General features: G+C 43.0%; 1 protein-coding gene across 9 annotated transcripts in view; it reads left to right on the forward strand.

The window, feature by feature from the left end:
- Nucleotides 1-23330, forward strand: part of MYO16 (myosin XVI) — a 539824-nt gene that overhangs the window by 136097 nt on the left and 380397 nt on the right. For all 9 annotated transcript variants that reach the window (XR_014819944.1, XR_014819945.1, XM_084982290.1 and 6 more), the window contains one exon: nt 20044-20114. Coding sequence is in view for 7 of the 9 variants with exons in the window: in XM_084982290.1 (XP_084838416.1) it covers nt 20044-20114 (71 nt within the window). In the remaining 2 variants the exon portion in view is untranslated. The remainder of the gene's footprint in view (nt 1-20043; nt 20115-23330) is intronic.

Genomic DNA, 23330 nt, shown 5'->3' on the forward strand with positions numbered 1-23330 from the left:
GATTTGCACGCAGCCGTCCAGGTTTCCCAGCAATACTTGCTGAAAAGATGGTCTTTTTCCTATTTTATGTTCTTGCCTCCTTTGTCCCAGATGGATTGACCGTAGGTGTCAGGGTTTATTTCTGGGTTCTCTGTTCTGTTTCATGGGTCTGTCTGTCTGTTTTGGTACCAGTCCCACACTGTCTTGATGACTGTGGCTTTGTAATAGTGCCTGAAGTCTTGGAGAATTATGCCTCCTGCTTCGTTTTTGTTCCTCAGAATTGCTTTGGCAATTCTGGGTCTTTTGTGGTTCCATATAAATTATTGGACTGATTGTTCTAGTTCTGTGAAAAATGTCATGGTTAAGTTGGTAGGGATTGCATCGAATCTGTAGATTGCTTTGGATAGTATGGCCATTTTTACAATATTGTTTTTTCCAATCCATGAGCATGAAATATCTTTCCATTTCTTTACATCTTCTTTAATTTCTTTGATTAATATTTTATAGTTCTCAGCATATAAGTCTTTCACCTCCTTGGTCAGGTGTATTCCCAGGTATTTGATTTTTTGGGGTGCAATTTTAAAAGGTATTGTATTTTTGTATTCCTTTTCTAATATTTCATTGTTAGTACACAGAAATGTGGCTGATTTCTGAATGTTAATCTTAATATCCTGCTACTTTGCTGAATCTGTTGATCAGTTCAGGTAGTTTTCGGATTGAGTCCTTAGGATTTTCTATATATAGAATCAAGTCATCTGCATACAGTGACAGTTTTACCTCTTCTCGTCCTATTTGGATGCCTTTAATTTCTTTTGTTTGTCTCATTGCTGTGGCTAGGAGTTCCAGTACTATGTTGAATAACAGTGGTGAGACTGGGCATCCTTGTATTATTCCAGATTTTAGTGGGAAGTCTTTCAGCTTTTCCCCATTGAGTATTTGCTGTGGGTTTGTCATAAATGGCTTTGATTATGGTAAGGTGTTTTCCCTCTATACTCACTTAGGTAAGAGTTTTGATCATGAATGGATGTTGGACCCTGTCAAATGCTTTTTCTGCATCTATTGAGATGATCATGTGGTTTTTGACTTTTCTTTTGTTAATGTGGTGTATGACATTGATTGACTTGCATATGTTGAACCATCCTTGTGCATCTGGGATGAATCCCACCTGGTCATGGTGTATGATCTTTTTGATATGTTGTTGGATTTGGTTGGCTAAAATTTTGTTGAGAATTTTTGCGTATATATTCATCAAAGATATTGACCTATAGTTTTCTTTTTTGGTGTTATCTTTATCTGGTTTTGGAATTAGGGTGATGGTGGCATCATAGAATATCTTTAGGAGTGCACCTTCTTCTTCAACCTTTTGAAAAAGTTTAAGGAGGATGGGTATAAGTACCTCTTTGTATGTTTGGTAGAATTCGCCTGTGAAGCCATCTGGTCCTGGGCTTTCATTTGTAGGGAGTGCTTTTATGACATATTCAATTTCATTTCTAGTGATTGGTCTGTTCAGTTGATGTGTTTCTTCTTGATTTGGTTTTTGAAGGCTGTAGGTCTCTAGAAAGTTGTCCATTTCTTCTAGGTCGTCAGATTTGTTGTCACGCAATTGTTCATAGTATTCGCTAATGATTTTTTGTGTTTTTGTAGTATCAGTTGTGACTTCTCCTTTTTCATTTTGTATTTTGTTTATTTGGGTTTTTTTCTCTCCTCTTCTTGGTGAGTCTAGCTAGAGGTTTGTTAATTTTGTTTACCTTTTCAAAGAACCAACCCTTGGTTTTATTGATTTTTTTCTGTTGTTTTTTTTATCTCTATTTTATTAATTTCTTCTTTGATTATTATGATTTCCTCCCTCTGCTGACTTCAGGTTTTGTTCTTTTTCTAATTCATTTAGATGGTGGGTTAAGATGTCAATTTGAGATTTTTCTTCTGTTTTGAGGAAGGCCTGTATTGCTATGAATTTCCCTCTGAGCACTGCTTTTGTGGCACCCCATAGGTTTTGTTTTGTTTGTTTGTTTTTTGCTTTACTAGCCAATCTCCTTTATTTTTATTTATTTATTATTGCTCAATGAATTTATCACATCTGTAGTTGTATAATGATCATCACAATCCAATTTCATAGGATTTCCATCCCACAACCCAAGCATATCCCCTCACCCTCCACTGTCTCCTCTGAAGACCATAAGTTTTTCAAAGTCTGTGAGTCAGCATCTCTTCTGCAAAGAAGTTCAGTCTGTCTTCATTACCATTTGTCTGAAGTGTTTTTTAATTTCCTCCTTGATTTCCTCATTGACCCATTAGTTTTTTAGTAGCATGCTGTTTAGTCTCCATATGGTCAGTTTTTTCTCATTTCTCTTCCTGTGGTTGATTTCTAGTTTCATGCCATTGTGGTCAGAGAAGATACTTGAAATAATTTCTATACTCTTCAATTTGTTGAGGTTAGCTTTGTGCCCCAGTATGTGATTGATCCTTGAGAATATTCCATGTGTACTAGAGAAGAATGTACATCTCATTTTTTTGGATGTAATGTCCTGAAAATATCAATTAAGTCTTATTTTTCTATTATGTCCTTTAGGATCTCTGTTGCCTTATTGATTTTCTGTTTAGAGGATCTGTCCATTGATGTGGGTGGGGTCTTTTTTTTTCTTAAAATTTTTTTTTATTGAAGTAGAGTTGATTTACAATTTTGTGTTAGGTTCAAGAGTATGGCAAAGTGATTCAGTTTGATATATATTTATATTTTATAAATATTCTTTTATATATATATTATTTTATATATATTTTTTCAGACCTTTTTCTGTTATAGGTTATTACAAGATAATGAGCAGAGTTCCCTGTGCTCTACAGTGGGTCCTTGTTATGTATTTTGTTTTTAGTAGTTTGCATCTGCTAATCCCAAACTCATAATTTATCCTCCCTCTCGTTCCTCTTTGGTCACCATAAGGTTGTTCTCTATGGCTGTGAGTCTATTTCTGTTTTGTATATAAGTTCATTTGTATCACTTTTTTAGCTTCCACATGTAAGTGATATCATACAATCATTGTCTTTCTCTGTCTGACTTCATTGTCTTTCTCTGTCTGACTTACTTCACTTAGCGTGATAATCTCTAGGTCCCTCCATGTTGCTGCAAATGGCACTATTTCATTCTTTTTATGACTGTGTAGTATTCTATTGTGTATATGTACCACATCTCCTTAATTCACTCCTCTGTTGATAGACATTTAGGTTGTTTTCATGTCTTGCCTATTGTGAATAGTGCTGAGATAAACAGAGCAGTGCATGTATCTTTTCAAATTATTGTTTTCTCAGGATATATAGCCAGGAGTGGGAATGTACAATCATATGATAATTCTATTTTTAGTTTTTAAAGGAATCTCCATACTGTTTTCCATAATGGCTGCACCAATTTACCTTCCCACCACCAGTGTATAAAGGTTCCCTTTTCTCTGCACCCTCTCCAGCATGTATTGTTTGTAGATTTTTTATAATGGGCATTCTGATTTTTTATAATGGGTGTGAAGTGATACCTCATTGTAATTTTGATTTGCATGTTCTCTAACAGCTGGCAGTGTTGAGCATCTCTTCATGTCTCTGTTGGCCATCCGTATATCTTCTTTGGTACCTGATATTTGTATTTTTGATGTTTTCTTCCTCCAATTGATTTCATATACACCAATACTTTAGAACTGCTCCTAAAAGATCCTACTGATTTTGCCATTCCCACTCTTAGACACCTGCTTGCCTTTTTTCAGGCAGGATGAAACCCCTTTCCATGCTATATGATTTTTGTAACTTGATCTTGCTGTGTCCTACACCATCTCTAGTTTCTTGTACAACACAACAGGAGTTCCTTCTCTAACTTTTCTCTCCAGGGTTCTTAGGCTGCCTCTTACATTTTCTTGCCCTCACAGCTTTCTTTAGGGTGCCAGTTCTGCTTAAAAGTCTTCCTTCTATTCTGTCAGCCTGTGATGTGTTCCCTCACTAAATAAAATTTCTGTAACCAAAAGCCATCCAAAATATCCCACTACTTTCTTCCTTTTCTCTCTCTTTTCTCATCCATTGTCCACAAAGTCCCACAGAGACTCAAAAATTATGAAACAGGTTTTCCTTGACTTAAATAGATTTGTCTTCATGAATTGCTTTAGGCTAGCTTGATTGGCTTTCTATTGCTCTGTAACAGATCAGCACAAACTTATCACCGTAAAGCACACTTTTAGTATCTCTCGGGTATTGTGGTCAGGAGTCAGCCACAGCGTCTGCCACTGAGTCTGCTACTTGGGTTTCTCAGGAGGCTAAAAGCACAGTGAGGGAAGGCTGTTTTCTCATTTTGGGGACTTGACTGGAGAAGAACCCACTTCTAAGTGGACTGGGTTGACAGAATCCAGTTCTTTGTAAGGACTGAGGGCCCTGGCTTCTCGCAGGATGACTCAGGTCCTAGACCCTACATGACCTCCTGGCTCAGTCTGTTACGAGGCCATATCAAAAGCATCTCCAGGGCAGGTCTGTTATCAAGACTGGGTCATGAAACTGATGTCCCAGCACTTTGGTGAGAAGTTGTCACAGGTCCTGCCTCTCAAGGGGAGAGAGTCATAAAGGAATATGGGTACCAAGAGGTGGGGTTATGGGGGAGTCACCCTAGGGAAGGCTTTCCACCTGTACTGCTGTGTCTTCTCTAAGATTGGAGCCTGGTGGAAAAGACCTATGTTTGTGTTTCTCTCTCCATTTCTCTCTCACACACACATACACACACACGCACACACACTGACCTCTCTTGATCGTTTGAATTCCACATCTATGAGGAAATTAATCCAAAAATTGTTTCATTCATCTAAACCTTCTTTTTAAAACAAAGTTCCTTAAATGTATTTTATTTTAAATGACATTAATGGCTAAATAGTTTTAAAAGGGACTTTCGGAATTAAACAAATTAATTACAGTTCATAGCATTTAAACTCATAAAATGGGAGTTCCCGTCTTGGCTCAGTGGTTAACGAATCCAAGTAGGAACCATGAGGTTGCAGGTTCGATCCCTGGCCTTGCTCAGTGGGTTAAGGATCTGGCGTTGCTGTGAGCTGTGGTGTAGGTCACAAACGTGGCTTGGATCCCAAGTTGCTGTGGCTGTGGTGTAGGCAGGTGGCTACAGCTCCGTTTAGACCCCTAGCCAGGGAACCTCCATATGCCGTAGATTCCGCCCTAAGAAGACAAAAAAATAAAATAAAAAATAAACTCATAATATGTTCACAGTGTCAACTTTGAAGGAAAGTTCTACTGGTAACATATATTGCCCCCAGTGTGCAAAATCATGCTCTTTATTGCATAAGGTTTTTCGTTTTTACTTTTGTAGTGATCTGTAATTTGAAAAATTAAAATTAGACGGTTAACTCAGTTCAGCACAAAGGATTTACAGATATGCCCTATCATTCCTGCTACGCTTTATCTGTGCTCTGGGTTATAGTCTTATTTTATAGACATATTTTAACCACATAGTTCTTTCAATCTTGATTCTCAGTTACCTTTTTACTTTTTTAGTATCTTTATAGTATAACCAAAGAAAAAAAGTCTTTTGAAAAACAGCAACCAGAAGACACCTTTTGTGAGATCAAGTCAGAAGATTAAACAAAAACTCCTTTGAGAGGAAAAAACTAGAAACGTTTTAAGGAATTAGGCAAGTAGATAGACTGGAATGCTACACAGGTGTGTGGAGAATGACCTCAGCACATGAATATGTATCGGACCAACTTGTTTCTCTGGAGAACAGGTGTCGGTCACCTTTTGTCGCACATGAACGTCTTCCTCCATGTCGTCTATAAATTTTATTCTACATAATTAAACCAATTTTTAAATTAAACTACTTGAGAATCAGGGTTGATTGTAATCAGTAGAATTAGAAGAAGCATATTAGCGGAAGATGTTGGGTCTCTCTCTCTCTCTGACACACACACACAATCATGCTGTAAAATGCCATGTGTGTCTGGCCTTTTGTGTGGGGGAGGCTTTATCCGAGAGGAGTGCTGATAGAACATGCATCTCTTTGGCCTTTCCTTGGTGGAAGCTGGTAGCTTCATCACTTGGCTCAGCTGCTGGACCATTTTACCTCCTCTCTCTCTGCATCTCTTTGCCCCCCGCCCCCGTTGTCATCTCATTCCACTGGGGTGTCATTTTGTTTCCTTTTCACTAATTCTTTAATCCCTTAATCTTCTAGCAAGCTGCCTATCTTCCCTGTCGACTGCACTCTGAACGAAAGCTTACAATGTGTCACATGTTTCCAAGGCGCTAAGTCTTTTTGATCCAGTAAAATTAAAAAAAGAAACAACATATTATGCTTTTCTTAGTTTGGGACTTCGTTTTTTTTTTTTTTTTTTTTTACACACAGAGGTGTTTTTGGCTCATAAGAATTTTTTGACAAGGTGTTATTAATAATCCCCCTTTTTTTCTCAGCTTGGGTATGGGATGATAATCTAAAAATATTTTTTGATGATTTGAAGAGACAAGGTTCCAGTGTAGAACAAAAATGAAACTCTTTACAGCCTTGGGAACTAAGGTTTCAATCCCGTCGACAGAAACTTGTAACGGTGACGAGCAATGTATGTGTCAGGCCAAAACTCTGAACGTTCCTTGAATAATCTTAAAACGGTGTTTGTTAGGACTGAACAAAAATCCGCCAGCCTGCTCCTGCATAGCCTGCAAGGTGATGAGAACACAGTGAGGCAGAAGAGCATCGAAAATCAAAATCGCAGAGCATTTTATTTTGTGTCATGGACTTAATCAAAATGGCAACTGGGTTAGTTAGTTAAATGCTAAAAAAAAAAGACGCTTAAGTAACTTAAACAGGGTAGGTGTTTAACGGATTTCCTTCTGGGAAGGACAAGGTCTTCCTAACATAGAATAAATGCTTTTTACTGTTTTTAATTGAGTTTCTATGTCAAAGTTGGCATTGAATCTGAGATTTACATAAAATTTGCATAACATCCATTCATCACAGGACTATTTTGGGGAACAGGACAGTGTCCCCGTCAACTGATTTCACTTCTCGGTTAATAAATTAATACTCATAGGATTGAGAGCTTCTGATGAGAGTTAACACTTTTTTGGGGCATTCTTTCATTTTTGAAAGAAAACACCATTTAACCCATAGCATCACAGCCCCCAAAGGCACATGGTGAATGAGAATGAAAATTGAGGGCGGGGGCGTTTGAGTTCAGCTATAACAGCTCTTCTCATATTCACCTTTTATCACTGCTCTACCCAACGTAATACGCATTTTTATACGTCCTGGGCTACCATTCTCCCCTGTTTGGAAAATGATGATTCCTATTGTCATTACAGAGTTTGATTAGTTGTAACAGGGAAAGATATTAAACTTAGTTATACAGGCTTTTCAGTTTGCTTTCTCCCTTGTCCAAATTAGATCAGCCTTTGGAATTTAAAATGGACTTGCCCAATATTGGCATCGTTCTGTTTCTACCTATGTTCAGGTAACTGTTGGCCAGAAGAGCTGATTATGGAATCCCAGTTACGTGTGAGGCGCTGGAAAGTGTTTGACTTGACTTCACTTGTTCCTTACAGAAAGAATCTACGTTTTATGTGGTCTGCCCGTTTTTTGCCTAGTAGGTTATATTTTAAATAGTGGAAAGAAAAGCAGAGACCCATCATGGTCTGATCTAGTAGTGCAGAAAAGTAGAGAGGGGAGAACAAGAGAGAGACAGAGACAGAGACCCCTCCCCAGAGAGAGACAGAGAGAGAGAGAGGGAGAGAGGGAGGGAGAGAGGGAGAGAGAGAGAGAGAGGGAGGGAGAGAGAGAGACGGAGAGAGAGGGAGAGAGGGAGAGAGAGAGAGACAGAGACCCTCCCCAGAGAGAGAGAGACAGAGAGAGAGAGGGGGGGAGAGAGACAGAGAGAGAGAGGGAGAGAGAGAGACAGAGAGAGAGAAGGAGAGAGGGAGAGAGAAAGAGAGAGAGGGAGGGAGAGAGAGAGGGTGAGAGGGAGAGAGAAAGAGAGAGAGAGAGAGACAGAGAGGGAGAGGGAGAGAGAGAGAGAGGGAGAGAGAGAGGGAGAGAGAGAGAAAGTTCTAGCACAAACCACTTCATCATTTGGGACTTTGCTTTCTGTTTGTTTTACAAGGATTCATTTCACCTTGAGAACAAAGCGATAGAGGATGTACTTCTCCAGACATTTCCGTCACTCGCTTACCGATTCCAGTTTCGAGCCAAATCACTTTTATTTTGGGTTTAAAGAGAGCTGACTTTGGCCCTCTGCGTTAATAGCTGGTCATATATTTGATGAACATAAATAGGCTAGAAAAAGAGCCCGGCCTGTTACCAGTGTCGTGGTCTGGATTTTGAGGAAGGCACACCCCGCGCGGGGCAAGACCTTGGGTTAGAGGCTGCCTGCAGGACCACAGCCAAGTGCCCTTTAAAGGTTCAAAAGCGGATTCATGATCAGTGTCTCTGAGCTGAAAGGCACTTCTTTCAAGGACAACATTTTGAAATGTCTCTGAGGCCTGACTTATTTTACCCTCGCCTCTGCCTTTTTGAATTTCTTCCTCAGATTTGACGATGGATTTTTAAACGACATCACGACTCCAGTGGGGAGATGCCCCTTATAGATTTAAGCTGAAGCAGACGTGGGCACCAGGAGCAGAGTCCTCTTGAGTGCCTGCTTTTTGTGGGATGTGATCCGTCTCACACACCGTACAGTTCCTCAATTTTCCGTGAAACAGGAACCCCCTCGGCTTTTCTGAGACTCACAGGGGCGTTTGGTACTCACCAGCTTAACCGCCTGTGTACACAGGCCTGGATTTTCCAAAGGGTTTAAGATGCAAGCTGAAATGGGTTCATTAAAATAAAGTATGCAGCATGCCGCGACATCACATACTGTCGATTTTGCGTTTGTAGGCAGTGGTTTCCTGTGAAGATGCAACCCTGATAGATAGATTTTTCTGGCAGCTTCTGTAGTCATGAGCAAGCGCCTGGGTAGGGGCGGGCTCCCTCGGTTTTGTTGCCTGCTGAAGCCTCTGGCAAGTATTGAAATTGGAATTGATAATTTCCTAAGGGGCAGCATTTATCTCTCTCCCTTAATGTGTCACACGGCACATATTTTTCAACACGAGCTTCTCTGGGGACAACAGTTATAAATGCTTCATGGGGCGCATGTCTGAGTATAAAAAAGAAAAATGTGCTGATTAATGAGACTCACAAAGAAAGGTGGGGGTTGCGTTAAGAACCTGGGAAATAGCAGTCAAGTGACAGCTCGGAGAGTGTGTTTGGTGGTGGTGGTGGCGGTGTTTGGATGCTGAGTTGGAAACTCTGAGAAGCGGTGTCCAGGGTCCTGACAGAATTTGAACAGCGGAGTCATTTCAAGTGGCCAGAAACTACACCTGTGAAATGAAAACTATTCTCAATGGTCATTCTTGGGGCTAAATATAACATATTTCAGCGCCAGGTATAGATACCACAACAATATGCATCAGACTTCGACAGAACAGGCGAGTTTGATTATAGCTGTTTTCTGAATACTTTTTCAGCCGCAGGTCAGTAAGGTGCTTGAAAGAGGAAGAGAGGAGATGGGTTACAGTTGACATTTGAACAACTAAGTGTCAAATAACTGATCCAGGATATTCAGCCACTGCTTCGAGAAGAACTACAGATCCTTCTAGAATATAGTTACTTCTTGTGTGTCTTCTGTCTTCTCCAACCCACCAGATTATAAGCTCTACGAAGGCAGGACTTTTTCCATTTTTTTCTCTGCTACACCCTCAACTTCTAAGATAGTTTTTAGCACATCAAAGATACTCGCTAGATTTTCGTTCCTGGTCCTGGCTGCCCAGTTGGTTTGGGACTGGGGATTTGGGTCACCCCGGCAGCAGGGATCTTGGACTTCAGGCTTACAATCTCCAGGCTTTTAGTCAGATCCGGTTTTCACCAAGCTGCACGGGAAAGCAGAAATCTCAAACCTATGGCAAGGCAAAATGGAATTCGTCTTAACTGCCCGGAGTCTGGTGGGTGAGTGTGGCTAAGATAGGCCTCCTTCCACTTGCTTCCTGGGTGTACCTAGTAGATTCGTCTGCAGTTCCCTTGCTAAGGCTGGAACCCTGAAGCAGCCCTGGCCCCATTCCTTCCCCTTAGCAGGCTCTTCTTCCAGGAGGGTGGCTGATAAAATCCTTGAATGTCCTGTTGATGCCTGAGGACCTGATGCAGATCAGAAGTAACCGCTCAAGGTGCAACTGAGCGACTCACCTGAGTATAGATTTCAGGCAGGCTCTCCCTGGGACGGTCACAATCTATCAGACCCTCTTACGATGGGTGGAATGGAAACCAGCTCCACAGCCTTTTGGGCACTGATGGCCATTCTGCCTCCCTTCACTGAGGTGCCTTGACCTTAAAAACTTACAGAGAAGAGTTCCCATTGCGGCTCAGTGGAATTGAATCTGACTAGCATCCTTAAGGACGCAGGTTCGATCCCTGGCCTTGCTTAGTGGGTTGAGGATCTGGCATTGCTGTGAACTGTGGTGTAGGTCGCAGACGCAGCTCAAATCCCATGTTGCTGTGGCTGTGGCGTAGCCTGGGGTGTGTTCAACCCCTGGTCTGGGAACTTCATGTGCCTCGTGTGCAGGAAAAAAAGACCAAAAAACAAACAAAAAAAACTTAGGGAGAGATGGGCATATCCTTGACCGACTGAGTTAAGAATTTGGGGACGGAAGCTGGGTATTTTGGTATCTTTCTGAAATTCTGCTATAGCTGTTCTAAAGCATAGCGAGGGTTGAGAATAACTGGCCCAGGCTCCGTCCTGACCTGACTGCCCCGCCCCCGCCGGTGCAGGTGCATGAGGGACCCTCTCCTCTAGGTGGTCCCCAAGTCTCCTGTCAGGCAGGCTGGATGACACACATGCTTACTGAGGACAAGTTGTGTGTTCGGAGGGGCGTGCGGCACATACAGCCGTGGGGGCTAAGTTTTCATGGTCAAATTAATACGAAAGAAACTGCCGTGAATTGTTCAATTTGCTGCTTACTAGTTCCATCGCTCCAAGTGAGGCATTTGGAGGTAAATTTCTGAAACTGTAAAATCCTAAATCTTAGCAGTTTTTTTTTTTTTTTTTTTTTTTCCTTTTCCAAAATGTCCTTAGAGGGACATTCGCACCAGATCCTCCGGAGTGTTTCTTTTAAAATGCATGGTTTCCCATCCCCAGACTCCTAAATCAGAGTAACGGGAGGTAGGCAAGAGTATGATTCCAAAGCATGGGGCAGGGGGAGAAATACCCCCAGCGGTGGAAAAGCCAGTTCTTGGGGGAGAAGAATCTCAGCTTTAACAAGATCCTGCTGTCCCTCATGGGCTCCAGTCGGCGGCAGGCATGCAGGATGGCTGCAGCGTTGCAATGTCATGGTAGAGCCTGGTAGGCAAAGCTGGTTGGGGAGCACTGAACGAGGAAAGGCTGTTTAGAAAGTCCTCCTCGAGTCCTTGTTAGGCGTCCTAAGATCTGAGTTCTCTGCGGGGCGGGAAATCTGTCTGCTGCGCAGTGTTCTCTAAAAACAGACATTTCTGTTTTTTGTGTCGCTGAAGTACAGTTGATTTACAATGTCGTGTTAATTTCTGCTGTGCAGTAAAGGGATATATATCTATCTATTCTTTTCCATTATGGTTTATCACAAGATATTGAATATAGTTCCCTGTGCTAGACAGCGGGACCTTGCTGTTTATCCTTTCTATATGTAATATTTTGCCTCTGCTAACCCCTAACTGCCAATCCATCCTACCCACCCCCGCCCCCCGCCGGCAACCACAAGTCTGTTCTCTATGTCTGTGAGTCTGTTTAAGTTTTCATAGATAAATTCATTTTTGTCATATTTTAGATTCCACATATAAAAGATATCGTATGATATTTGTCTTTCTCTTTCTGACTTACTTTACCGATGTCAGGGCAAATGGCATTATTCCATTCTTTTTTATGGCTGAGTAGTATTCCATTGTATATATGTAGTACATCTTAATTCATTCAACTGTGGATCGACATTTAGGTTGCTTCCATGTCTTGGCTACTGTGACTCGTGTTGCAGTGAACACTGGGGTGCATTCATCTTTTCGAATTATGATTTTGTTCAGATGTGGCATTTCTGTGGTGTGGATAACATAATTTGTATATCCTTGTTTTCTGCTTGCCTTCTTTATTGACATATAGATGACAAAAGACATGATACATTTTTTTGTGTATGCATTTAACTGAATTTCCTTTTCTATATCCTTTTTTTAAATAATGATTTTTATTTTTTCTGTTATAGCTGGTTTACAGTGTTCTGTCAATTTTCTACTATGCAGCAAGGTGACCCAGTCACACATTCATGTAGACATTTTTTTCTCACATTATCATGCTCCATCATAAGTGACTAGATATAGTTCCCAGTGCTATACGGCAGGATCTCATTGCTTATCCACTCCAAAGGCGATGGTTTGCATCTATTAACCCCAGATTCTCAGTCCATCCGCTCGCTTCCCCTCCCGCTCCCCTTCGGCAACCACAAGTCTGTTCTCCAAGTCCATGAGTTTCTTTTCTGTGGGAAGGTTCATTTGTGCCGTATATTAGATTCCAGACATAAGTGATAGCATATGGTATTTGTCTTTCTCTTCCTGACTTATTTCACTTAGTATGAGAGTCTCTAGTTCCATCCATGTTGCTAGGATAAACTTTTTAAGGCATTTCTTAGAGGATTATCAATTGTCGTAGAAGTTCTCACACCTACCTTTTTGGAAGTCCTGACATGATATTTCTATTATCCTTGGAGGAAAAAAAATGACACTGACTTTTGTTGTGGTTGCTATTCATTGTAACGTTTCGATTAGAAAAGAGGTTAACCGCACAGATTGTGCAAAGAAGGCCCACTTCCCCTTCAACAGGTGGACTCTGTGCTAACATTTTGACACAGGATTTGTCCTTCCTTTCTCCCGAAGATGACTTCTCAGGGCGTCTAAATAAGACACGGCTTAGGAGCCGTGGTAGCGTTTAGTTTCACCCCGCCTGTCCTCTGTCCATTTGAAGCGGAAGGTCTTTGCGAATGCAGACCCGCTGGTCTGAGAAGCGCTGGGGTCGTCGTGGTTACCGTCCAATCAGATGTCCACCCCAGCCCCCAGGATCGCCAAAGCACTCGCTGTCATCAAGGTGCTGCCAAGGCACTATCGTCAGCGTGCTCGAGGCCATTAGGACAGAGGAGCTGTGGTCATCCCTAGAGCCTTCCGTGACGATTCCCGGGTGGACCGTTGGGTTTGGGTGTGGTGGGTGATGGTGGGAACATTCTGGAAAGACAGCTTCAGAGTCTATGAAAGCTCCTTGGCGAAATGTCATGATGTCGTTTCATCCATTTTTACCCCAATAGCTGACAATTTAGGGAGTGTTTTCTTTTAAAATATCACATCCTGCCCCCCCCACCCCCAGACATTTCGGTGGAGTTCTGTGGCAGCTTGATGCTGAAGCCACAAATATACAATAAATGCTGAATCAGTTCCAAGCAGCGAGGCTATAAAAGGAAGCCCAGGCTTCATTATTCTGTTTGGTCCCCAGATGGCTGTGTTTCCTTGGGCTGTTTCCTCCCAGATTTTACTGTAACAGAGAGACTCAGAGGAGTGGTATGCCACTGCATTGGCTTGTCAGTTCATACTGGCTTGTAACAAGGTTGCTCTGAAGCCATACCTTTTTGGAGAAAGTATTTGGACCTAAACTTGAGCGATTTCTGACAGCATTAGTAACTATGAGGACATCAACATAGATCTGGATGCCTTCATTGTTCAACCTCCAGCTCTCCTGTGTCGTGAGACCTAAAGCATCCTGACCTCTGCGTGGTAAGAACACAGCCTCTTGCAGCGAGAGTCTCAAAGGAAGTGAAGTAAGTCGGAAAGAGAAGGACAAACACCGGAAGATATCACTTACATGTGGAATCTGAAACATGGCCCCGTTGAACCTGTCTGCAGAACAGAAACAGACTCACAGACATAGAGAGCAGACTTGCGGCTGCCAACGGGGAAGGGGAGGGAGTGGGACGGATGGGAGTCTGGGGTTAGTAGATGCAAACTATTCCATTTAGAATGGATCACCCATGAGGTCCTACTCACAGCACAGGGAACTATATCCAATCACTTGTGACAGAACATGATAGAAGGTAATACGAGAAAAAGAAGGTCTATAAATTTATGACTGAGTCACTTTGCTGTACCGCAGAAATTGACCCAACACTGAAAACCAACTGTACTTCAATATAAAATGAAAAAAATAAAAAAAGAGCACAATCCTTGGAGTCGTTCTGCTCCCACGTGCTACCCTGCGGCCTGGGAACATGGCACAATCTCTGAGCCTCAGTTTCCTTTTCCATAATTTAGAAAGTTCAGTTTTCTTATCAGGTATATTGATACAAATACACTTATTACAAATACAAGTATAGCATCTGTATCATAGAGTTGGGAGAATCAAAGTAACTTCTTTTTCACTGCCCCCGTGGCATGCAAAAGTCTCCAGGCCAGGGATCAAACCTGCACCACAGCAGCAACCCAAGCTGCTGCAGTGGTAACGCTGGATCCTTAACCTGCTGAGCCACCAGGGAACTCCAACAAAGTAATTCTTACACTAAAGTACTGAGGGCAGCCTCAGAGCCGGCATATATGGAGAAGCTCAGTGTGTTCTTATTATGCAAGTGATCTGTTCTCATTTTATCTTTATATCCAGGTACCTTACGATGTCCAGTTTTTAACCCGTAGCAGAGGCATAGAATTTAGCTCGCTCTACAGTTTGCATATGTGAAGAATATATTGTTGCTTTCTTTAGTCAGTATTTGATTTTGCCTTATTCTTGCTCTGAACTCATGGTATTCGGGGCAAAGCAGCCCCTCTCCAGTCTGTGGGTCTAATTTAGTTCTACCTGATAATGGAAAGAGCCCTTAGAAAATGGTCCTTCTTCCTAGGGTAGGAAAACACCAAATTTCCCCTCCTCTTCCCCCGAGGCTGATGGCCGGCAGGATGAAGGAAGGGCTGGGGCTTATCCACCTGTTCACCGAGGCGGGAAGGACACCCTCACGTTGTGGGCTGTGTCCTTCTCACTCCTGGACCCTCGGGGGACAGTGTTCCTTACCCACCCCAGGGCCACTCCGTGTAAGGTGCTGGAGATGCTCTCGCAGCCCCAGGGAGATGGATGTTAAAGTGCCAGGAACTCGTGAGCCGCTTGTAAAACAGTCCAACAAAACCTATGGTAAAAGCTAAAGTATGTAAACTTGCAATTAAGTAGATTGTGATAAACACTCAGGGAGAGCTCAAAACTCACTACTTCCTAATCAGTTCACTATGCTTTTCTCTCCTTCATGGTATTAAAGTTTGGTATCTCCTGTGTCCATCTGTGTCCATCGGCCAGAAACGCCCCAGATCATGAGCTAAGTCACATCTCCTCCCAGCCCTGGGTTCAGTGAGGCCACGGGGGTAGCTTGGGATCAACCGCAGTGGGAGAATCGACACCCCCAAAATTGGCAAGTGATACAAACCAGGGCTTGATTGATGACCTTACTAATTGTCTAGGATCAAAGAAGTGATGGAGAAAATGTAAAGGATGCAGGTTATACTTAAAAAACGTGTTGTGAGGAGTTCCCATCTTGGTGCAGTGGTTAATGAATCCGACTAGGAACATGAGGTTGCGGGTTCGATCCCTGGCCTCGCTCAGTGGGTTAAGGATCCGGCGTTGCCATGAGCTGTGGTGTAGGTCGCAGATGTGGCTCGGATCCCGCGTTGCTGTGGCTCTGACATAGGTTGGCAGCTGTAGCTCCGATTGGACCCCTAGCCTGGGAACCTCCATATGCTACGGGTGCAGCCCTAGAAAAGACAAAAAGACAAAAAAAAAAAAAGTGTTTTGTCAGTAGCCACTATATTGTGAATAGCACAAAAAAAGTGATAACATATGATTGTATTGTTCAGAAACTAACATCTGATTCGGCAAAGATGTCACTCGGGTCATTGATAAACACGTGACCTGACATCTGTCACTGCTTCACTTTAATCTTAACTCAGGCAGCGGCAGATCTTCTGTGAAGGGTCAGATAGTAAATACGTTAAATGTTAGGGGTCACATAGAGTCTGTGTTACACATTCTAGGGATTTTGTTCTTTCTTTCTTTTTTTTTTTTGCAGCTGTACCCGCGGCATATGGGAAGTCCCGGGCTAGGGGTTGAATTGGAGCTGCAGCTGCTAGCCCACACCAGAGCCACAGCAATGCCAGATTCGAGCCGCATCTGAGACCTACACTGCAGCTTGTGGCAACACGGAATCCTTAACCCACTCAGCAACGCCAGGGATCGAACCCGAATCCTCATGGACCCCACATCCAGTTCTTAATCTGCTGGACCACAGTGGGAAATTCTGTGTTTCTTTTTTTTTAGTTGTTGCTTTTTATCCTCATACACCCTTCAAAACTGTAGAACTCATTTTGAGTTTGTAGGCTGTACATTGACAGAACTTGACCTGCCACCCAGACTTCCCTGATCCCCGGCTCATACTCATTAATATCAATGAAAATGTCAACCACACATCAATGTCACAGTCATTCATTTTAATCACAGGTTGGTTGTGGATACAAGAGTTCAATGAAAATCACAGTTATTGTCTGAAAATCAATTGACTCTATGGAATTTACAACAAATTGTGGGCTGCCTAGCCTTCACATCAGTTAATTGTGCGGTAAATTCTTAAACGCATCTCCATCCATCCATCCATCCATCCATGCATCCACTATCCACCATCTAGACATCTCCATCTCCACCCGTGCATGAGGGTTCACCAGCACACCGCTGTGACCCACCTGCTCCTGTGGAGATGACCCATCCACATCCTACACTTTGTAAATGGCTCCCTAGACCTGATGCCTCAGCCCCACCTTAGCTGTCAGTGTTGTTGGAGACCCCGCTTTCTGGGACAGTGGCTCCAACTCCCATTGTGTCCCAGGTTGGTCTGTCCATTCTGCATCCTCTGCAACAGAGCCATAAACCCTCACTGCAGGGATTCACCCCCTCACCTGAGCCTGTACCTTCATTCAGGGTTTGAACCTCAAGTGGGAGCAAGAGACCCTGTCCAGCCCTGTTCTGCCTTCTCCCACTGTCTCTGTCTGCTCAGGCTGCTGCAATAAATACTCCAGAACCTGGGTGGCTTAAAAATATTTATTTCTCCTAATACTTCTTCCGAGTTCTAGAGCCTGGGAATTCCAGGGTCAAGGCACCAGCAGGTCTGGCTCTTAGTGATGTCCAGCTTCCTGGTGTATTGATGACCTTTTTCTCCTTGTGTCCTCATCTTGCAGAGAGAGCTCTAGTCTCTTCATCCCCTTATGAGGGCACTGATCCCATTATGGCTGTTTCGTTCTTCTCTTCCTGATACCATCACCTTGGGGATTAGGCTTCAACATGTGAACTGGCTTGGGGTGGGGGGAGGGGAGGACACACATTCTGTCCATAGCACTTATCTACAGGATCTTGCTTCTTTGCATAAAATCCTGTGATCCTCTTCATTGGCCGCAAAATAATGTCTGAATTCTGTAGTGTGATGTAAAATACCCTCCACAACAGATTCCTCCAAGTCATACACAATCTTCTGCTTCTAAGGGACTCTTCAGCCCCTTGCTATCATTTTTCTATCATCTCCTACAGTCTCCTCTTCACCCTCTTTTTCCTACCTGATAACTTGTACACTCATCCTTCAATGAATATTGCTAAATTATGTCCTACACTTAAATTCAACATTTATAATCAGAGGACTTTGAGAGAATGTAGAATAAATCTTAAGACCCATGTTCAGTGGTATCGTTTAAGAGGTTTGTGATTTATTGTAATTATACTAATAGAAATCATTTAGTGACCCTCATGCAGCACCAGAAGGCATGGTTACTGCGCTATCTGTGTTGTTCCTTTAATTCTCACTATACCCTCATGACGTGAGTCCAATGATTGTTGATTATTTTACTGACAGAAAACTAAGGCATAGAGAGAAGTCCAGTATATTTTCTAGTGGGGCTTGGCCTCATAGTTAAATCTGTCTAACCCCAAGGCCAGCGCATCCATGATTTATATTACTTGGGGCTCACCCCACAAGGGCGTAGTATATCCTGTGTCGAAATCTGACAGCATTTTACTCACATTTTAACTTGTATAATGTTCCATTCCTCACTATGTATAATATGAGCACACTAGTACAAGTTCTTTGTTAAAAAGACTACAGAACACCAAATAGTCACTACTTTGAATAATTTCATTTGCTAAACATATAAATATTAGGGTAAACATGCTATTTTTCTTCTGAGAAACTCATTGGTAAACATAGTTAATGAACGTTTTGTTGTCATGAGCAGACTTTTTAAAATTAAGGGTAGAAAGTGTGTGAGGGAACGGGACGTGCATCCATTTACTATCAGTACGTACAGAGAGGCCAAGAAAGGGAGCAAAGAAGAGCATCTACACAGAGCAACAGAGTGGTTCTTAGGAACACAGGGAAGAAAAGACAGGCAGAGTTCTCACCTTTCTGGACCTTTTCTCCTCATGGCTGATGAGAGAGACACCTGAGTCTGCAAATGAATGAGCCACATGATTCTGGATTACAAATGATCCCAAAAGATCTACACCTTTGAGAAATTCTTTAAAATATTTTTTTTTAAGACAAACTACTCATATTATGAACATCTAAGTTGCATGCTTAAATGAAAAAAGCACATCATCAAGGGAAAGCCATTGGGTAAATGAACAGATGTGGGCATGCTTCTACGTAGGACCTTCTTTGTGTAAGAGGACTGGAGCGAACAGGTTGTAAGATCAAAGAATCAGGGGAAGTAGTGCTGTTGGTCAGAGAGAGACAGGAGTGCATCTGACTTCCTTGAGGAGAGGGATTTGGACAAAGGGTGCTCCAATTTCAGGAAAGGCATATGGGCAACTCACTGGGCTGGGTTGTCTCTGCTTGCACATGTTACCCCCCGGTGTTGCAGGAGAGAGCTGATCTGTCTCCTCTTCATACCCACTCACACACCACGCAAGAGATGGCCTTCTCAGAGAGAAATCTGGCCAGGAGTGACTATGTCTGCCTTCTGTGACATATGGTTAGAGTTGGGGCAGATGGTAACCAACTAGATATTGAAACATATAAAAGATTTGGGGTGACCTAGAAAAGAAGATACATTCAGGTAACTTTCCAGATTATGGCGAAAGTTAATGGAAAGATAACATGCTCAGGCAGGTGTGAGTTTGAGTCATTTTGTACAGTTCTGTATAATAGTGGAATTAAAGAGTCGCTGTTGGGTTTGTTCTATGTCTGTGGAAAAAGCACCGCTGGCTTTTTATGGAAACTCTGATTTATTAACTTTTAGTAAGTGTGGAAACTGGGATCGCATTTTGGGGAATAGCTGGGCCTCAGGGAGTTCACAGCAAGTGGCAGAGCGTGGACACAGTCTCCCAAGGCCTGTGTCATTTCATGTCTTACCCGGTCCCCCTTTGCTGTTCAGATGGAAACGCAGGTCACTTTCCAGCTGTGCATTTATTCTGCTGAGTGGCATCTGTTTTGATCTACTTGACATTACTAATTTAGGTATAAATGGCTTTGGGAGAATGATGGAAGCAGGGCCAAGGGGTAATGGCGTGAAGGGAATTTGAATGTGCAAAGTGTAAATGCTTATTGTTTAAAGTCAATGGGTCCTAATGAGTTTAAAAAAAAAATAAAATGTAGGTGAACTCAAGCACACAGGAACCAAGTGACGTCCCTTCTCTCTTTTTATGTATTTATTTTTACTCTACCAAGGATGCATGAGCCAGGCCCTTTGAAATATTAAATTGTAAAAGTGTGTTCCCCTTTCTGAATAATTTGCCTGGCTGTAATGGGCCATGGCCTTGACAAATCTAGGAATGAGTTTCAAGGTGAAGAGAGAGACGGCCAGTCGTAATGCACAAAATGAGGTCAGATGGTGATTAGTGCGTCTGTTTGAGCTCTCACGGCTATTTGAGAGTGAGGTATTCATGAAAAGCTATACCTTTTGGTTCAGGATATGGAAGAAAGACTTGCTGTAACTCCATTCTCCTCTCTTTCTTCCAGCACTGCGGCTCCTGAAGGAGGCGGCAGACCCTCACTTGCTGGTGTCTTCAGGACAGTCCCTGCTCCATCTGGTAAGACCTGGGGTGACTGGCTGAGCGTGGGTGACACCAAGGGGAAGGAGGACCAGTGAGGGGTTCCAGACTCGGTCGCAAAGTGCACATCGGACAGATGATGGTCAGACCGTGATGCGTTTGAAATGAACAGGCTTGGATAATGATGCATTGATAATTGTTAGTTAACTTGCATTACAGTTTGTAAATAATCCTTAGCCAATGGAGTTTGAATCTCTGCTCTCAAGAAGATGCTTTTGAACGTGACTGGATTCAACAAACAAGCAAGACAATAGTGCATCAATTCTAGAGGATGAGGCAGTCATCCTTTCTTTTTTTTCTGCAAGTTGTCTGTATTGTTCCAGTGAGCTCGATTGCAATATTGTTCCACTATTCGCCACTTGTGGCCCGGATCATATAAATGTGAATAACTTTACTACCTCCTTTTGGAAACATGCAGGGAATGATTAAGGGAATAAACAAATAAATAACCGTATAAACGTATGCATATAACAGTTTCACATGCAAGAGGTTTTTGCGGGTTCAGTTAAAGGCAAAAATGAAGTAAAAGGATTAGTCAGTAATTACTCAACGTAGTAGTCTTTCGGACTAATTTAAAGGTTGAAACTTGACTTTGAAAAATGTCAGCATTAATATAACATAAAAATCTAATTTAGAATTATCCACCAAGATTTAAAACATCTCTGTTTCTTCACGATATAGTGAACCTCATTAAAGGAGGTCGTGTGTGATCAGACAGAGCTCCCCAACCCAGTAACAATCTTGACCTTGACTGTCCCCTGCGATCACCCCAAAGCTATCAAATACCAACATGTGCCTTCCAGCACCAGCCCAGCCTGGAGGTTCTGACGTAGTTGTTCTGGAAGGTAGCTTGGACATTGGGGTGGGCCAGAGCTCCCCCAGGAGGTTCTAAGTTACGGCCAAGGTTGTGAATCACTGCCAATGAGAGAAACTTGTGTCTGTCAAAGGCTGGAGGCACCCAGGGTGTAGCCATGACATTGTGCGCTCAGCACAGTAGAAACATAACTCAGAATATTAATGGGAAAGCGTTCATGTAAGCCATTTCTCTTCAGCATTGATTGAGATGGAAACAGAGATTTCTGCATTCCCCTTTCCTTCTCAGGTGTGATTTGGTTATGACACCTCTCTGTTTTATCCTCAGATCATTACAGGGCTTACGGGACATTTTCAAGGAGCCATATAGCTCATCAGTCCTGGGTCCCAGGTTTGTTGTGACAAGTAGTCCTAGACTAAGGTCATGTTGCTAACAGCTTTCCCCAGAGAAAGTTTCTCCTCTTGGTCAATATTGCTGGTCTTACAACCAGGAGGTCCTGTAATCAGCAGGCTCTCAAGGAGACTGGGCCGGTCCCCTCCTTCTTTTCGTGGGGTGCAGTTGGAAGAGGATCTGGAAGGTGGGCCAGCTGCTTTTGCTCTTTTTCCTCACACATAAACACAGGGACATGTACTCCTTCCGTTAAGCTCGTGGTGACTTTTAAGCACACCAAGGCCCATTTTTTCCCATCTGTGAGATGGGAACATTGTCTGCGCTACTGTACGCCAAGCACTTGTTCTGATGAACAGGGTATGAGAGCATGCCTAGAGATGCTCCAATAGAAGGAAAGTGACTTTTAAGCCTTCAAGTGCCTTTGGTGTGTTAGTTATCGGTCAATATGTGCACTGTGTGTTACTTATCATGCGCTTTCATGTAAATTAACTTTAATAGCTCTGTGGAGGTGGGCAGAGGCCTACGTGCTTAGCTTGGTACAAAGCTGAGAAATGGTAGAATTAAGCTCACAGAGCAGTAGAGAGGAAGCTTGAACTCTGACCTTCTAACGGTGAATACTGCAGTCCTTCCACGGAAATTCCCCAGTGTCACCTACAGGGCGATTAAGTTTTCCAAGGACAAATCGTTGTCATTTGACTAGTGGAAGACAGACCTTTTCTTTGGACAAATCATGTCAATGCATGGTTGATGTTACCAAGAATGCGGTGTGTTCTTACTCTGTGCGTGGGCAGGTGTGTGTTTGACAGAATGAGAGAGAAATGGAGAGAAGGCCCACCGCTTCTTCATAGACGTGCCATGGCCAACGTTCCTGAGCACAGAAAGCCCACCCTCCCCGTCCACAACGCCGAGGTTGCTCTCTTGACCTCTGAGCTCCAGCCAGGAGGTCGCCGTCTTTCTTCCCTGGATCTGGGGCTTCCTCACACACCTTCCTGGACCCCCCCCCCCCGCCTCCTGTACATTCCGTTTCCCCCACTGCAACCAGATCACGTCGCTTCTCTGTTCAAATGCCCCAGAAAGGTCCCTTCTTACTCGGGGAAAAATCCAGAGTCGTGCCCAAGGCCACGCCAGTTGTGCCCACCCTCCAGGCCTCCTCTCCGGTGACCTCCCCCTGCTCTAGCTGCTCCATTTATGCATCCACCCTTCCCCTGCCAAGTACTCATACAGTTACGCCCACTGGAACATTCTGGAACATTCCTCCGCCAAAATCCACATGGCGCACTCCGTGGCATGCTTTGCATCTCTGCTCAAAATTATTTAACACAGCAGCCTCGCTGGGCTTGCCCAGGACGTGGGAGCCCATCCGCACCTCTCCACCCTCAGCTCAGCTTTTGTCTGGTTGTGGATTTCATTCCATATAACACGGTGGCCACCCAGCAGGTCGGAGGCTTATATGATTGTGTTGTGCTCATGAAGGCTAGGACATGGTGTATTTCATAACTGTTATGTCTGCTGTGCTCAGGGGAGTGCCTGGCACTTAGTAGGTGCTCAGTAGCTTTATTGGCACATTAACACATTAACTACTTAGTTAATTCTTATCTGATACTATGATAGATATTAGGGGTGCAAAGATGCAAATCACAGTCTATGTGGAGTTTAGTTTTCTGCGGGAGAGAGAGAAAAATATGCCAATTATAGCCAGTCTGAAAGAGGGATAAGCAGGTGATAGAGAAAGAGAAATATAATGAGACCCCTCGGCCACCTGCAGGGGTCAGTTCTGGTGCCTTTTCTCCCCCTCCTGGTCAGACTGAATTACTTTTCTATCCAAGGTCTCATAACACGTGACTCTTATTTCTGCTGTTGAGCTTGTCAAAATGTGTTGTAATTAAAGGAGGATTGCCTTTTCTCTCTGCTGGATTGAATTTTCAAAAACTGTGATGTCTCGGATGCTTCTATAGCCTCAGCCTGTAGACTCAGAGTAGATACTGAGTACA

The sequence above is a fragment of the Sus scrofa genome, chromosome 11 (assembly GCF_054392235.1).
Source record: "Sus scrofa isolate SSC_HxYL_T2T_F1_AM1 chromosome 11, Sscrofa_HxYL_maternal_Yorkshire_Landrace_v2.0, whole genome shotgun sequence".
Classification (NCBI taxonomy): Eukaryota; Metazoa; Chordata; class Mammalia; order Artiodactyla; family Suidae; genus Sus; species Sus scrofa.